The 17660-nt window shown below is 31.0% G+C and overlaps 2 protein-coding genes and 1 long non-coding RNA gene across 3 annotated transcripts; 2 read left to right on the top strand and 1 right to left on the bottom strand.

Annotated features, from left to right (window-relative positions):
- Nucleotides 1–1476: 1476 nt before the first annotated feature.
- Nucleotides 1477–4630, top strand: LOC111712463 (uncharacterized). Its single transcript, XM_023487076.1, has 4 exons — nt 1477–1995; nt 2394–2452; nt 2576–2646; nt 4082–4630. The coding sequence occupies exons 1-4, from the start codon at nt 1978–1980 to the stop codon at nt 4597–4599; spliced, it is 666 nt and encodes a 221-aa protein (XP_023342844.1). The 5' UTR covers nt 1477–1977; the 3' UTR covers nt 4600–4630.
- A 1558-nt stretch (nt 4631–6188) lies between these two features.
- Nucleotides 6189–8651, bottom strand: LOC111712467 (uncharacterized). Its single transcript, XR_002767466.1, has 4 exons — nt 7700–8651; nt 6731–6796; nt 6343–6514; nt 6189–6277 (listed from the first exon to the last, which is right to left on the bottom strand). It is a non-coding gene; the product is annotated as an uncharacterized LOC111712467 (long non-coding RNA).
- A 97-nt stretch (nt 8652–8748) lies between these two features.
- Nucleotides 8749–13043, top strand: LOC111712466 (uncharacterized). The gene is made up of 4 exons (XM_023487078.1): nt 8749–8857; nt 11595–11660; nt 12479–12600; nt 12932–13043. The coding sequence occupies exons 1-4, from the start codon at nt 8807–8809 to the stop codon at nt 13026–13028; spliced, it is 336 nt and encodes a 111-aa protein (XP_023342846.1). The 5' UTR covers nt 8749–8806; the 3' UTR covers nt 13029–13043.
- The last annotated feature ends 4617 nt before the right edge of the window (nt 13044–17660 follow it).

The following is a 17660-nucleotide window of genomic DNA, read 5'->3' as shown; positions in this document are numbered from 1 at the left end:
TTATATTTGTTTGATTAGAATATTTGATAATAGAACATAAAATAAACTGCAAATGCATCATGGTAGATATTTGTTCTAGAAAGGATTCTTGGTTTACACAATAGATTAAAAACATGAGCATTGGTTTTTCAACCTCTCATACTTAAACTGAAACAGTTTTAAATTAAACTACCACCAATTCACAAAACAAAAATAGTTTTTGAGAAATACTTAAATTTGTGATTTTAATGTATTTCATTATTCAAGTTTTTCAAAAAAAACTTTGATGTTTTGTGAATTGGTGGTAGTCTAGATATATTTGTACATTATGCACCTGTGAAATTAAATAAATTTGTCATTCTTAATGTAAGGCTGGAATAGTTCTTTACAAGTTTAGTGCTGTTATGGATGCAAAAGCTAAATATTAGAAATTGAATATCAAATTGCTGGATGAAAGACAGAGTTGGGGAGCCTGTCAGATGTAGCATGAGCCTCAGAGACAATTTCAATTGGCTTGAAGACCATTCTTTGAATCAGGAGTCTTCAGAGGTCAGTTTGAGGGAATCATGGATTCTCTGCACCCACTCCCTTGCATAACATATTCAGGATTCTCCGCCCGTTTTAGACAGGCTAGCCCATCCTCATGCCTGTACCCATCAATGGTGGTCCATCCCAGGTTTTACCGAAATGTTGAATGTGGGAATACTGTTCATGATAATTTCAATCTGAATCATGGTTTAACAGGGGCTTACTAACTCTTCCATTCCATGCAATTTTGCGAATATAATTGTCATGATAACATTTGATGTATTTGTCCATCTCTTCTGTTAAGTCATCTTGCATCTTGTACATCTCTGGCTCAATCATGTCTGTCCACAAAGGTATTTATTGATCAATAGGCACAAATGCCAGTACTAGCATCTTGCTGACAACAATTTTAAAATCTAAACTTTCATTGTAATCTGGAAGGGAAGGGACAATGAACAGCAACAGCTTCTATGTCAAGAATTGATTTTAGTTCAGCCCAAAAAAAGGTATAAGTTTTGGTTTCCTTATCAGGTAGACTACAAGACTACATAAACCTGGGAAAAGTCCCATCAGCATAAAATTACTAAGAAAGATTAAGGAGCTTTGACCAAATGGAGACATAAACATAAGCATTGTAGGCTGCAAGTCACTCTACCATCAAACCTGAGAAACCTATCTCAATTTCCAGACAGATTCATGTGATCCAGTATCATTGTTACAGCTTCATCAAATGTTCTTAGAACAATGGTATGCCCACCAGCCATTGACATGAGACTTTAGCATTTCATCCTTCTTAGTCTAAATTGATTTGTTTGAATTGTTGACTTTGTTACAGATAATGTGTTTTGGATCCACTAGAACTTTTAGAGTCAAGCAACTTGCCGTTAATCCTTGTTCCAATCAATTCTCAGAAAGAATAAATTGACAGATTTATGCAATGTTAGTTTGCGGATTTTCTATTTTTAACATTACTATATAACCAGTGATGTTATCTTTTAAAGGAAAAAGCATGTTTGTCAAATAATGCGCAAGACAAATGAAGTGTAGGAAAAATTATTTCCCGCTCTCTGTTGGACAAATGATGTGTAGGACAAATGATGTGAATGACAAATAAGGTGTAGGACAAATGATGTGTGTGACAAATACTGCAAAGGACAAATGATGCACAGGACAAATGAAATATTCCCCACCCTATAGGAAAAATGATCCCTGGACAAATGAAATAGTGCTGTAACTGAATCCCTCTTTTAAAATATGTATTACACTGTGTAAAGTGAAATTAGAATCTTTCAACATCTTTTTGTTTTAGACATTAATCAAAAAAACTCTTTCTATCCTTTAGAGTGTCACGGGTAATTCAAATTAGTTTAATGATCCTTGACTATTCAAGAGTGCTGCTCACATGGTGTTTAAACCAGTAGGGAACAAGTAGTGTGAATCTAACGGTGGTCTTCTTATCACTGTTAAATTATGTTTCTCTTTATGTTGGTAGGTTAACAAAATAATATGTGAATATTGAAAATTGTGAATATATTCCAAAGCTAATGATTTGGCACATCCATTTCACTAAAAGGGGATTGTTCATTAGACATAGTGTCCTGTTTTGCCTTATATACTCTGCATGTGTACTGTACAGCTTGCAGGTTCACAGTTGGTTCGGTACTTGAAATGAACAAGAGTTGTGTGGGTAAATACACTTTTAAAACCCCCCTACCATATGAAACAAAAATTCTTTAATAGTTAATAGTTAATAGTTTTTTTCAAAAAAAATTTCAGTCTTTCAAAATATATACCCCTGAATTAGTGTTGGGTGTATACTGTAGACACATTATTTAAACACCAATAAACTATCAATAAAAAAATGGCAAATAAACTTTTATTTTCAGTTAATAGCAAGCTGTGTTGCCAGGGGTACTGAAATCCAGGATAAAGAGATCTCTTCATGGTATTTTAAAACCTTCATAGTTGATTCAATTTCGAGATTTTTTTATTATTTGAAGTGGCAATTAAAATACAAGATTTTTAATTAATATTAACATCTTGGAGTAATTTACATTTCATATCAAAGGGAAAATAATGAAACTGAACCAAGATTGGAAAAAATCACCGAAATGGAGCCTCCTGGAATACAGAATAAAGGTATGTTACCTACAGAGTGCTTGCTTTAAAGTATTATTTTTCATTTTGTTAAGAGATAGATTAAAGTCCACCCTTAAGTTAGAAAATAGTCTGATACGTATGCGAAACTATTTCAAAATAATAATCCTTCAAACAGTCTTCTCTCCAAACCCAGAAACAAAGTTCAGGAGAAATTTCCTGATATTCTGCTTGTTTTTCTGTCTGTCAGATTTATTTAATTGGATGTTTGATCAAAATGCATGAACCCTTAGACCAATTTGCTTAAAATTTTGTTATGAGAACTTGTGAGAACCTAATGCTCTCAGTTTGGTTTTGTTGAGTGGGTTGCCTTTAGGGTTTCCTCAAAACACTCAATTCTCTTGCGCAACAGTTCCGTGGTTCTGCACGAAATGACTTTTTTTGCATGAAATTCCGCATCATTTACGTATCAATATGAAACCAGTTTTGCACAAAACTGCACATTCATTCAAAATAAATAATTTTTTTTGCACAAAATTTCACATGAATAAGAAATTTGAGTCAGATTTTTTTCATGATATTTGCATGAATATTGGTCATTTTTGCATGTAATTTTGAAATTCACTTGAAAACAAAAACTTGAAAATTATGTACAGCAGTAGTGTGCATGAAAACGAAATTAAGTAATATTTGTTGCATGCCATATATTGCATAAATATGAAAGATCATAATATTTGGACATTATGGTGTGAATTAGTTTCAATAAATAAACAACTTCCATTTAACCCTGCTCGTCTCCAAGTTCAGACCGGACTGATGATTAGTGAATGTTATTATGATTATTTAATTTGTAAGTAACACAGTTACAAATTAAGATTGATTTTTACTCGAAACGTAAGCAATTCTATGCACAATATTTGCACAATTTATGCAAAAAAATTCAACTGGAAACCCTGGTTACCTTTTAAAGAAAACTTTTAAAAAAATTACCAGAGATTCCTCCAAAAGCTTCAGATTTAAAAATTTCATTTTTTGAAAAGCCCATGAAAAATGGATGTAAAAACATGTGTCAAAGCTGGCCTTGAAAAATTGGGCTATGAACATACATTTCAAATCTTTATATGGTCGGAGAACTTGTGAGGAAGGTTGATGTAACATGTTTTTGTATACAAATGAAATAGATCTTCAGACTGGACTTGTTGGAACTAAATACTGAAATTTTGAAAAGTCTTAGGACATTGTTGGTGGATTCAAGTGTTAGATACTAACAATTTTTTGACTTCAGTGTAAACCGCAAAATTTCAACTTTATAAAAGAAACACAATGAGAATCTTGTAATTTTCAGTGATAAATATAGGAACTTCCTACTATGTTCACATATAGTACTTTTTTAAATTTAGTTTTGAATATTTCTTTATAAGCATTAGTGGTTTTTTGTCATATTTCAGTATCTATTAAATCAAAATTTTATTTGTAGAAATCCGAGAACTAGAGAACCGACTTGAACATCAACAACCCAAGATGCAAAGTTTTTATAAGTGTAAATGTGTAACAACAAATCCATACAAGAACAAAAGTAGGACTGGAAGATCAAATCTGAGAATTTCTAATCAGAGAATGCTAAGTAGTATCCAATCTGTTCATACAGCTACAGTACAAACTCCTTCAGCTACTTGGACAAAGATGGATGAAGCAGGGTTACTAGAAATTGAGAGGAAAGATGGGCAAGAGGAAGTATCCGAAGAGAGAAATAGAAATACATCCTCTACATTTAATAAATTAGATAGAACAAGCTATCTTAATCTGTTTGGTCTACTAGGTCTTCTTTCTGCTGCTTTTCTTAGCCAGACTGATTCTTTTTCAACTAATTTGAATAGAACAGAACTTGGATCTAAGAGCTCTAGTATCTCGTCTTCCAGCCAGATTGATTCTATTGGAGAACTATACAATAGTTCTGTAACTAGTTCTTACAGAAATAGTTATTTTAACTTTTAGTTTGAGTAAAATATACATATTACTATGTTAAGGTTTTACAGTGCTTTCAAAAGAGCAAATGAATGTTTTTTAAATATTAGTTAAGAACTATTGACTTGTCATTGAGTCTTAATGTACTGTTAATTTTTCTAACAACTAAGAAATGTACTGAAAAAAGTTTGATTGTGCCCTGGCTTGAATTTGTGCCCTAGCCACACTAGAATTTAAAAAAATGTATGGAACTAATGTCGTTGAGTGAAAATGTTAAATATCTAATTATTTCCCCACACTTTTCCATACTCACTTGCTCAGGCGTAGTGTGAATCTTGATATTTCAATCAAACCTATGATATTTGATCTAACAGAAATCATAGTTTGAAATATTATTAATAATAATATTAGAACTTTAGACTTATTCATGAGTTTGGCAGTATTGTTAATTATAATTAAAACCAACTATAATTGGATTATAGAATTGTGATTGTGTATAATCTTAAATAATCATATCAAAGATATATTTACACTGAAGGCAGTATTGATCAAAGCTTTTTTAATGAAACTTTTTAGTTAAGGGCAAAATGTGAGATCTAAAAGAATTTTTTACATGGATGCCCTGCCCCCCCCCCCGGGGGCACAAGCTTAGGGGGGGGGGGCTGTAGGTCTCCCATTTGTAGGCCCTTGATAGAGATTTTAAAATTAAGGTTTGCGCTAAGACTCATTTCCTAAGCTTGAGAATTGCACTGCCTGACTTTCTGGAATATTAGTATCCTTTACAGCATTGTCTGTTCTAAAATTAATGAGATTATCATGCTCATCTTGGAAAATTCATTCTTTTTTAAATGTTAAAGTTAGTCATTATGCAGACTTTTATATATCTATTTCGTAGCTTAAAGCTGGAATAAAATCAAATATCTTTTTTATTTAAAGGGAGTGTTTGCTAAAAAAGAAAGGGGGTATAGGCTTATGGCGATAAATAAGCGCTTTTGATCGCTATTAATCTTACTTTTATCGGTTACGTCTATAAGGAGAAAATTAATAAAAACGACTTATACCAAAAAACGTAGCGTCCATAAAAATTTGGAAAGTTGCAACATTTAACTCTGATCGCAAAATAATCAATTTAATTCCAAACAAATCATTTAGATATAACAATAATTTTTCAACACATCCTTATATAGTTGATATTTTATGAAAACTTTTACTCCTGTTTCGAGGATTTTTGATAATGAAGACGACATTTTCATTTTTTCCGAGAATGTTTGAAACCCAGCCCTAGCGAAATATTACTTTAAAAAAACAAAATCAAAACTATTATGAAATATTAACTTCATATGAATGAGTCGAAAATAATCAATGACAATTGTTTGTAATATCTGAATGAATAGATTTGATTTAAATTGATTATTTTACCATCCGAGTTGAATGTTGCAACTTTCCGAATTTGTATGAACGCTATGTTTCGGTATGAGTCGTTTTTAACAATTTTTTCCTTTTAGACATAACAGTAAGAAGTTAGATTAGTAGCGATCAAAAGCTCTTATTTTACACCTTAAGCCTTTACACCCTTTATTTTTTTGCGAAAACTCCCTTTACGTTTAGTACAAGCTATTTATGAGATGCTGAATTTATTGAAAGTTTAAGTCCACAAAAATAAACCTCTGGGGATTTCCCCGCCCAGCACCAGTGCTTGAGGAAGTAACTATAAATAATAAATTGAAGTATTCTTATTAAATAATATTAATTAGATAATTTAGTTAAGGTTACCCCAAGAAGTCCTCCTAAGTCAAAATAATCATCTCCAACTGGTCTCATACTCCTCTTTCATTCCATTTTCAGACAGTTCTGCTCCATTCTTTTCCTCAGTTGTGGTAGCAGTTTTTAGTGATTCTGCAGAGTCAGATGCTACCCAATTTGAGAAGCTCTTTTTGGTCTTGTTCTTGCAAGGTTTAGTTCCAGTAACAAAGGAATTGAGTCTTTGCCACAAACATAAGTTTTTGTATCCGTATAATGTAAACGTTTGATATTTCAAACTTTGAATATTAAATCTAACAGGGTTCATAGTTTGAAATATCTAATGTCTACGACATTGGGTTCCAGAAATATTGGGAATTGAAATTGAATTGAGTTTGTGACAAAGACTCAATTCCTTTACACTTTCTTATGGTTTTCACCCTGGGTTTCTGGTTTTCAAGCCAATTTGATGGTTCCTCATGTGAATCTAAAATATGCATTTGTTAACAGCAATTGAGTATGTTTATAATGTATTATAGTTCACCAAATAGCTTTAAAATATATTATATGCTATCCTTTCATTTTTCCTTAACAGTCCCTATAAATCAATATGAAGGTTTTAAGATCGATGCAGATCAATGCGCGATTCCAAGATTCACAAAACTAACTTCTTCTCATGTTTTCTGTAAGAAACAGTGAAATCTCAAATATTTAAGCTGCGTCTAAAACTAAAGAACATACAAGTTCCAATATAAATTTTAGATTAAAACAATCTATTTTGATCTTTTCAAAAATTGTTTGGAACAATTTTTAACATTTTTCACAAAAATTTTTTTTTTTAAAAAACATTTTTAAAACTTTTTAAAATGAGAGCATTTTTCACAAAATTTTTTTTCATATAATAATAAATAGATAGATAGTTAGATAGATAGATAGTTTTAAAGATAGATATATAGAGAAATATAGAGAAAATGTATTCTATTTGAAAATTGTTAAAAAAGATGAAAAATAAAAATAAAACATTATGTGAACTATGTTAAAAAAAGATAAAAAATGAAGAAAAATTTTTTTGAAAAAAGTTGAAAATATAAAGAAATATTTTTTGTAAAAACTGGAAAAAAAGAATGAAAAAAATTGTTTTTGAATACTGTTAAGAAAAGTTGAAAAAATTCAAAAAATAATATTGTAATAAATCTTAAAAAAAATGTTGAAATTTGTTTGTAAAAAAGTTTAAAGAAAATGTTAATATAAAAATATAAAATATCTCTAAAAATGATAAAAAAAATCATTTGGAACTGTTTATTACTGAATAGGATCCAATTCAGCTCCAGATTATTTAATCTAAATCTACAAAATTTATCCCCCATTACTCATGCTTATATCATACTACCTCGCACGCCTGATGTTTGCACGTCAACCCATGCCATCAAGGAAATGGACCAGCTACTAGTGCCTGAGAATCCTGGTTGGCATGGACTGCCTGGGAACCCCTGCCTGGACTGCTTTGAAACCCCGGCTTGGACTGCCCGGGAACCCCGGCTTGGATATCTGGAGGGAGACTAATTCTTATTACACCACACATGTTGGTGTATGGACGCATTTAAAGTTTTTACTTTTCTGTACTCAGTGTTATATTAGCAGTAATGATGGAAACATGTGATCCGGGACTTCGTGAAAAGTACAAATAAGAGACAGCGCAGTAATTATTCAAATCTGATTTAAAAATATAATATTCTTAATTCTTTAAAAATTTTAAGTTCGAAAATTACAAGGAGTCATATTTTATGAATAGCGTAAACACATGCTGTTTTCTTGATGGAGAAAAGTGGTTCAACTTAGTATATAAGTAGTTCAACTAATTCTCTCATGTATTAGTTCTGATCCAGCTATGCTAACAATGTACGAATAAAGAAGTGATAACATACAAATAAAATAGACGAACTTGGAATACAAATGACTCAAAAGACAGAAATCAACAAACGTTATTATTAAAATAATAAACAAACTTCTCTTTTTCTCAATAATATTAATCCTGTTAAAGTAAACCGCTCCTTAAACCATAGTGTATCTCTAGTGTAGACACAATAGACGCAATTTCAAGTGACCCTCCATTTAAAAATGGTTTAACCCTCGAAACCTCTGATAAATAATCTCTATAAATCATGGCAATAACAATCGATCGAGAAAATAATAAATAATAAATGAGACTTGCGGAATTATGCTGCAGAATCAATGAAGAAATTAATACTTGAAGTAACATCTATAGATGAAGTATCCTCAAAATTCACCTAAATTCGCTTAATAATAAAATTTAGTTGTACATTTTGAAAAGGAAGTTTTAAGGAAATGCATGTGAATCTGGTTTGAAGGCTTGAAGCACATGCAAACTTTGATATTGGCTCGGTTACAATTTAAATCAAATTTTTGCAAACACCTTAAAACATGTTTAACATTTGGTTTCAGACTGAGTGTTAAAATTGTGCACTGAAAGTGAAAAATGTTTTTCTTAAATCTGTTAGTTGGATTCTTGGCACTTGGGCTTGTCAGGGTAAGAAAAACTTATCCATTTTTATTCTACAATTTTTCAAATATTAAGATGCTTGATTTTCCAAAATCTTTTTTATATTTTTGGCTGGAAAAAGAATTGAGTCTTTGCCACAAACTCCGATTTACTAATTTCTAAACATTGCTTTAATTATGAATTCTGATGGATTCAATAAATTAAGTTTGAATTTGAAATATCAAAGGTTGGCATCATCAGTTTGCAAATTGCAAATTGCAAATTGCAAATTGCAAGTTTGATAATTTGTGGCGAGACTCAATTCCTTTACAAGATTCTTACCCCCAACTAAACCATGAACGGGATCATCTATAGTTTTGGGCCCAATATGATTATTGGATAATAACAAACAAACAAAACAATGCTAGAGAAGCAATGAGAGGTTATATAGTTTTTCTTACAATTTTCTTGGTCAGAAGTTTAAACTTAAAAAAAAGGATTTGAGTTTTTGCCACAAACTCAAATTTTCTAATTTCGATATCTCTGCAACCGCATTGTGTAAACCTTTGATATTTCAAACTTAGATTATTCGATCTAAAATAATTAATAGCTTGAAATATCTAAGGTCTATGACCATGGGTTGCAAAGATATAGGGATAAGAATATTTGAGTTTGTGGCAAAAACTCGTTCCCTTTGGGTTAAAAACTCTTTTTTATCATTAGATGAAAATAATTAAATTTGTCTTGTTTTACGTCAAAAAAAACATTTCTGTATGATGCTTGCAATACACTCATGGAAGCTTGTTACCTTTTTTACATGTACACTTTACAGTGTACACTGTACACTGTACACTTTACAGTGTACCTTGCATTTCTCAGTTCTTAAGTTTAACCATAGATATAAGGAAATCAAAAGCATCCATGATTAGCCAAAGGGTTAAAGCGTACCATTGTGAATTGGACATGGCACTATGAAACGGCCAGTGGGTCCATTGTATTTACATCTACAGTTCCTTTAACATAAATACGTCTACAGTTCCTTTAACATAAATACGTCTACAGTTCCTTTAACATAAATACGTCTACAGTTCCTTTAACATAAATACGTCTACAGTTCCTTTAACATAAATACGTCTACAGTTCCTTTAACATAAATACGTCTACAGTTCCTGTAACATAAATACGTCTACAGTTCCTTTAACATAAATACGTCTACAGTTCCTTTGACATAAATACGTCTACAGTTCCTTTAACATAAATACGTCTACAGTTCCTTTAACATAAATAGTCTACAGTTCCTTTAACATAAATACGTCTACAGTTCCTTTAACATAAATATGAATTTTACTTACTTATATTTCTTATCTTCGTGCCAACAACATTATTTAAATATAAACAATTTGAAAACATTTCCTTTTCTGAAACATGTGCTAAAAAGCGGGAAAATTTAGGGTAAAAAATTATTTATTCCAGTTCTTAAACATTGGACCAATTTTATAATGAGAACATTATTTTCACATTTTATGATACAACTTGTCATTTTTCATGAATTAAAGTTTATGTTCAGAACTTTTTTGTTTTTAATCTCAGGATCAAACTTTTATCTTCATCTTATGCAAAAGGATTAATTCAATTTATTTTCAAATCATTAAAACTTTAAAGTTCCCTACATTGGATATCAAAACCAAGCTTTTTATAAACGATATTTTTTAGCTAGTTCGTTAAATTAGTTCTAAGCTCGATTTAAATTGAAGTAAATGGAAATCAGAAAATAAATAAAATTTAATAGATTAATATTGACTTTTTTATATTTAAGTAGGTTGTAGCATATCTAGTTATATGTAGAGATAAGCGCATTGTTTAAACCCTATAAAGGCAGGGGGTCTAAATATATTTACATCCAACCTCCCTAAAGCAAGGCACAGGGTTGCATTGCATGTACAAAGTCTAATTATTCAAGGCCAGCTTATCAAAAAAAAATTAAACCGCTGTGGAGGACCAGTTTATTCATATATATTTATCATATTTATCCCTGTTTATGTTTACGTGGAAGTTGACCAGTTCCTGTCAACTCCCTCTTTGTACTTTACTATACACATTGTACACAAATATATATTCAGACATCCAGTGTTCTCTCTCTTGAGTAGATCTAGTTTCCAACCTTTACACCGCTAACTTTTACAATTAGCGGTTGCAAAAGATTCTTCAAATTACTATTCCATAAAAGTTAAAAAATTAAAAGTAGATAAATGAGAGTGTCCAAAATGGGAGTGCCAGGGCAAAAAAACTAAAGAGGAGGGGGGATGTTTATGGATGAGACAAATGCTCAAGAATTTTATAAAATGACCTACCATGGTCACCATGAGAATGACATACATCACTACATGTCGTTACAGTCTCCAGTATTGAAATAGCTACAGTAAATAGTGGTCAATACGTGGTGTATTATTATTGTATTATTTCATCATTTCAGTAACTGACACACGTCGGTTCTGTAAATATTCCAGAAAGCTGTGACTTTAGATCACAATTTGACCTATTAAACATAATTTGTAAGCCTTTTTTCTGTTATACTTTTTTGTCAGCATATGCATTTTGAATGAAAATGTATAGCATAAACAAATCCGTAAAGTAAAAGATTGTTGAATTATAGACCAAAACACGTTTGATTTCAAATAGAAGAAACCAAACACTGCTCACTGTGGTTAGTCCGGGGTGGACACTGGGTATATATATATATATATATTTATATATATATATGAATCACAATTATTTTTATATTTAGGGTTCAGTGCTTCAGGGTTCTGGTGTGCAGACAGGTTGTGAGGGTTCTCTTCTCATGCATTCAGAGGTAGGGTTCACCCCAGTCTGAAAGTTGCATGATCCGTGCCAGTACAACATGAGGTAGGGTTCACCCCAGTCTGAAAGTTACATGATCCGTGCTGGTACAACATGAGGTAGGGTTCACCCCAGTCTGAAAGTTGCATGATCTGTGCCGGTACAACATGAGGTAGGGTTCACCCCAGTCTGAAAGTTGCATGATCCGTGCCGGTACAACATGAGGTAGGGTTCACCCCAGTCTGAAAGTTGCATAGAACTATGATTAACACATACAGAATTAGACCCTTGAAACTATGAAATAAGGAGGAACAGCAACTGTATAGATTCACCTAAAAAATTAATTTTCAAGTTGCATTCAACACTCGTATGATTGCTCAAATATCGTCTTGTTCCACAATTTTTTGAGTTTCACCAGATAGATTATCAAGTACAAAAGGTAGCAATAGAGAAATGGACCAATTATACACAACGTCACAAGTGTCAAATTAACAAGGAAAGCAAGATTTTCTCCCATTTGTTGACATGTTTTCCAAGATTAAATATAAAAGTGTACAAACAGTAAATAAAGAACAAATAGAATTGCACTTATTTCACTGTAAGATAAGCACTTAGTCTAAATTTATCACTATTATTAATAATTTTGTTGGACACGACAACTGAGTTGACACTTAAGACGTCAGAATACAGCTGTACTGAGAGTGTACAAATTCTACGTTGCAATCTATTGTACTTGACAATCTATTTGAGTCTCACAGTATAAGATTTAATTTTCCAATTTATTCTGAAGACCACTGCCAACAGACAACGTTTAATCCAGCCCTGATCTAGGAGGGGGAGGTGTACACCCTGAATATGACAACCCTGCAGCAGGACGAGAAGGGAGTGCATCAGCTGAAAGGAGGTAGCCTTAATGTCAAGCATGCTCTTCGGCATGGAACTTGTTGCTACAGGTAGGTGTTCTTAGAGCTGTACAGATGTCCGCATCGTTTTTAAACATTTTAAGTTTTTTTTTACTTTTAAGAGCTCTGAAAGAATCTTTATTCCTATTTCAAAATCTGTTTCTTATCTACAATCTTTATTTTATTTTAGGATAAGTGTATTTGTTATTTTGTCTTTTAAGAATTTCAAATCAGTTCATGAATGTGTTCAAAATTAGTAAAATGAATGATTGAATTTTGTATTGATTGATTGATTGATAGGATGATTTATTGAATAAATGATTTAATGGTTGATTGATTGAATAAATGATAGAATGGATGATTGATTGATTGATTGCTTTAGATTGAGCAGTGGTCGGAGAAGGTATAAGGAGGTTAAGATGGAAGGAGAACATATTGTAAGGATGAAAATAAGAAAAGTGGAACTGGTAAGCGGTTAAAGGAACTGTATTCTTATCTCAACAAAGGGGTCTGATTCACACCAGTACCCTTTAAACCATCGTTTAGGTATTGTGGAGTTCTAAATACAAAGTGCAGATGAAAAGGATCAAACTTACAGATTAACGTGTAAATAGTACCGTTGTGAATGTTGAATGCAACTCTTTCATTTTGGGGGTCACTTAGCATAATATTGACAGTCTCTATAACACTAACGTTCTAACAATATAAATAAAAAGGTCTGTTATCGTTGTTTGCAAAGATGGCAATTTCATATTAACACATATACCCTTAGAAACAATTATCTTATCAATAACAATGTGGAAGATATTGTCGGTTTTCTTCCTTGAAAACTTTTAAAATATGAAAGTGTTTAAGGGTACCATTGTGAATCAGGCATTTACATCTTTGTTTTCGAAAATAATGACAGAACTGGTAAATCCACGTGTGGAGGATCAAATGACATTACGCTCAACGTCTATATAGTGATATTACAAATCCGACCTTCATACAATGTCTTTCTTCTTCTTATTCCTTTGTCCCACTGGAATTTGTACAAATAAAACTTTCCCATCCCACCCTTCCTCCCTGTGATTCCATCCCACCCTTCCTCACTTAGATTCCATCCCATCCTTCCCCACCTTGGTTCCATCCCATCATTCCTCACTTTGGTTCCATCCCATCCTTCCTCACTTTGGTTCCATCCCACCCTTCCCCACCTTGGTTCCATCCCACCNTTATTATTATTATTATTATTATTATTATTATTATTATTATTATTATTATTATTATTATTATTATTATTATTATTATTATTATTATTATTATTATTATTATTATTATTATTATTATTATTATTATTATTATTATTATTATTATTATTATTATTATTATTATTATTATTATTATTATTATTATTATTATTATTATTATTATTATTATTATTATTATTATTATTATTATTATTATTATTATTATTATTATTATTATTATTATTATTATTATTATTATTATTATTATTATTATTATTATTATTATTATTATTATTATTATTATTATTATTATTATTATTATTATTATTATTATTATTATTATTATTATTATTATTATTATTATTATTATTTTATTATTATTATTATTATTAATAAGGCGAAGAAGTGGAAGAGCTGAAAGGGTCCAGGTTCCAACTGAAGAAACATAAATCAAATGATTCCTCGTACAAAATAAATTTAACAGAAATAAAATATGAACAAATGTGATTGAAGCAAAGTAAAACAAAACCAAAAAAAAATTAAATCAATAATTTTAATACTTAATCTTAAAGATTTGAAACTTGTAGATTACTACTATCAAGTCTTAAAGTAAAATAATGATTTTTGTACATGTGCTCGGTGCTAAGTAAACATTAAAAAACGCTTTATGTACATATTCCTCCTAGCACTTACAAACTTTTCTGATACCCTATATGTGATTTATCAAATATTAAAAATCAAAAATAATTCTTATTTAATTTACCTCAATGGCTAATAAAATTGTTTCCTTGGTATCAGGGTGTATCATTGAATACTGATTTTCTGTCTCCACTTTTATAAAAGTATTCTGTTGTACACCTGAATCAATATATGTAAATATAAATATAATTGTCAACAATAAAAAGAGAAGAAAAACTAAATACAATTAATGCCATGACTATTAATCTTTTTGCCTAAAGTAAATTTTGTTAAAGAATAACAATTGGCAATTTTAGAAAATTGTTGGCTAGGGTGGCTAGTGTGTGACACCAACTCTCGTTAGAGCACATGAAGATAAGCACACTTGTCCACAGCCAGTAACTGGATTGGTGTCCAGACTTGTGTTCACGGGTTCTATTCCCGTACTCCACACAATCCTGGTGTTACAAAAAACATCTGAAGCCAACGTCTGGTAAACAGTTATGACCACCTACGGTCACGGATGTAGGAGGACAGACTCAGATGGGTGGCTGTCAACATCTCTCGCAGCGAAAGGGTGCGTTCTTTCTAGTCAACAAGAAATAAGCTCTAAGTGGATTGATCCAAGTGAGTGATGATGGATTAATGTGCTGCCAGATTACAACCCCTGGTAGATCGATTAAAACCCATACAACAACAAATCTTCGCAATAGAAAAAATTTCGAGATTTGATCGTAACAACCCGATCACGTCCGGGGGACAAAAAATCTCTTTTAAAAAAGTTTAATAAAATAATAACTTCGTTGTTTTGGTTTTTTGGTTGAGTTTATTTGTCTTTTGTGCAATTTTTTTTAACTTCATCCAGTTATTATGTAAAACGACCGTTAATTTATTAAGTCGTTATCGGACGAAATAAAATAATTTCTTTAATTTCTGATAGAAGCTATGTTTAAAGTTTTATAAATACAATATTAGTCTTTGTTTATTAAAAATATGTTTTTTAATTTTACAATCTTTAATTATTTTAGTTTCCAGAATACTTTTTTCATGTTTTAGCATTTATGGATTTTCCCTGATTAATTTTTTATTAAAACCAAACATTTTGCACAAAATTTCAGGCTAAGTTCGTATTTTAATCAATGCAATATTAGATTAACTGCACGAGATGGGGGGGGGGGGGGGGGGTATAAAAGAATACAAGGAGAACCAGAAAACCGTAAAACTTTAGTCTTTTTCATTTGAATATGAAATGTTCCGAAAGATTTTAAAATTTTTAAGTAAATTTTCTAAAAACGTACAATAAACATTTGAAGAGATAAATCAGTTGCAACAGCTGCAAATTATGAAACCCATAAATAAAAAATAAAAAAATCAGAAATTATTGGAAACAAGCTCTTAAAGTGTTCAAACTTTTTTAGATGCACTGCACCCACATAGATTTAGCCTGCTTATCACTGGCGTAAATAAGGGGGGTTATTTACCCCCCCCCTGGAATCCTGGGGGTGATTACCCCCCCCCCTAGAATCCTGGGGTAAATACCCCCCTAGAATCCTGAGGGCCCTAGAATTTGTTTTTAAAAAAAGGTTGATTTTAAAATTAAATATCTTTAAAATTTGCACGAAAATAATTGAAATGTGCAGATACTTCAAACTTTGAATTGTTTTGGTAAAATAAGTTTGAAATATCAAAGGTTTACACCACTCGGTGCAAAGATTTAGGGATTAGAATATTTGAGTTTGTGGCAAGAACTCAGTTCCAAATCTAGAGAACATTCTGACAAATTTCTATCTGATTATCATATTTGATAACCCGTTTATCTTCTTTAAATGAACTTCTATAAAATCGAAAATGAAATAAGATTATGAATGTTGGTTAGAAATAGAATGATTAATCATATATTCAATAACTTCAGGAGAAAACGTAACACTATCTGTCCTTTTTCAATGTAGGTGATTAAAATTATATATGTTTTTTGATGCATTTTTTCAAAATATATAAATGATTATTTCTTGTAATTATATCTGTAATTAAACAAGGTACTTAACAAAATTTCTTTGGCGCTCCGCGCACACATGAAAAGAATTGACTGACTTATACACAGTGCACCCTTTAGCAGCATCTTCTATTTAGGAAATTAATCACGTGTTCAAGTATGGGACAGGTGCACTGTGGTGGCTTTTTTTGTTCAGAAAAAAAATCTTGAATAAATTGGTGCCATTAAAATGCGTTTTATACTCAATAGTAACATTATTATGTCTAATTTAGGGTCTTCTGCATAGCGTGCACTATATATATACAAGAAAACATCAAGATAAGATAAGATACCACCCCTCCCTCTGTCAAATTTTAGAAATACCCTGGACCAAATAGATTATCAAGTACAATAGGTGGAGAAATGGATTAACACTACGTCACAAGTGTCAAATATAACAAAAAAATCGAAATTTTCTCACATTATTTGACATGATTTCAAGATTAAATAAAAATCTGTAAAAACAGAAAATAAATAACGCATAATAACGCACTTATTTTACTGTAAGATAAGCCCTTTATTCTAAAATTATCTCTATAATTAATAATTTTGTCGGACACAATCTGAGTTGACACTTGTGATGTAAGAATACAGCTGTACCGAGAGTGTACAAATAATAGGTTGCCATCTCTTGTACTTAACAATCTATTTGCCCTGGACATGAAAAGTAAATTGGGATTCGTAAAATATACCAACCTCTCTGTATTTAAAGTACAAATGCATGGTTTCTGCAAAATATGAGACAGCTTGTCATGAATTAATAAAACTCTATATTCAAATTAAAAGTAAGCATGGCCATTTTCTAAATAAACCTGGCTTGTGTACTCAAAATATATAAATATTATTTTTTTAATGGATCCAGAATTTGATTTATTCTAAACGTTTCTTAAAAATTTTTTTATTTTAGTTAACATATTTTTTCTAATTATTATATATATCATATAATATGAGTTAAAATTATTATATATTATGCTTTCACGTTGTTATTAGTTTCATGTAACTCTCAGTAAAGCAAACTCTCATTCTGTAAACCACCACTCAATACTCAACAGTCACCTTGCATTTTAATTTTAAAATCAACTTTCGTCCTACATCTTTTTTTCCGAAACTCATTTTTAATGTATTTTTTAGATAATTCTAAAGTAATCTATCTATTTTTTAAACACTAGCCT

The sequence above is a fragment of the Eurytemora carolleeae genome, unplaced genomic scaffold (assembly GCF_000591075.1).
Source record: "Eurytemora carolleeae unplaced genomic scaffold, Eaff_2.0 scaffold1150, whole genome shotgun sequence".
Classification (NCBI taxonomy): Eukaryota; Metazoa; Arthropoda; class Copepoda; order Calanoida; family Temoridae; genus Eurytemora; species Eurytemora carolleeae.
This window is presented reverse-complemented; position numbering and strand designations above follow the sequence as displayed.

What these genes read in the sequence shown, in the direction of transcription:
- LOC111712463 (XM_023487076.1), top strand. An exon ending in GATAAAGAGATCTCTTCATG is followed by an intron (nt 2,453 to 2,575) that starts GTATTTTAAAAC and finishes TTCATATCAAAG; the next exon opens with GGAAAATAATGAAACTGAAC. An exon ending in TCCTGGAATACAGAATAAAG is followed by an intron (nt 2,647 to 4,081) that starts GTATGTTACCTA and finishes TTTTATTTGTAG; the next exon opens with AAATCCGAGAACTAGAGAAC.
- LOC111712466 (XM_023487078.1), top strand. Translation starts at nt 8,807, where the DNA reads ATGTTTTTCTTAAATCTGTTAGTTGGATTCTTGGCACTTGGGCTTGTC. An exon ending in TGGCACTTGGGCTTGTCAGG is followed by an intron (nt 8,858 to 11,594) that starts GTAAGAAAAACT and finishes TTTTATATTTAG; the next exon opens with GGTTCAGTGCTTCAGGGTTC. An exon ending in CATGGAACTTGTTGCTACAG is followed by an intron (nt 12,601 to 12,931) that starts GTAGGTGTTCTT and finishes TGATTGCTTTAG; the next exon opens with ATTGAGCAGTGGTCGGAGAA.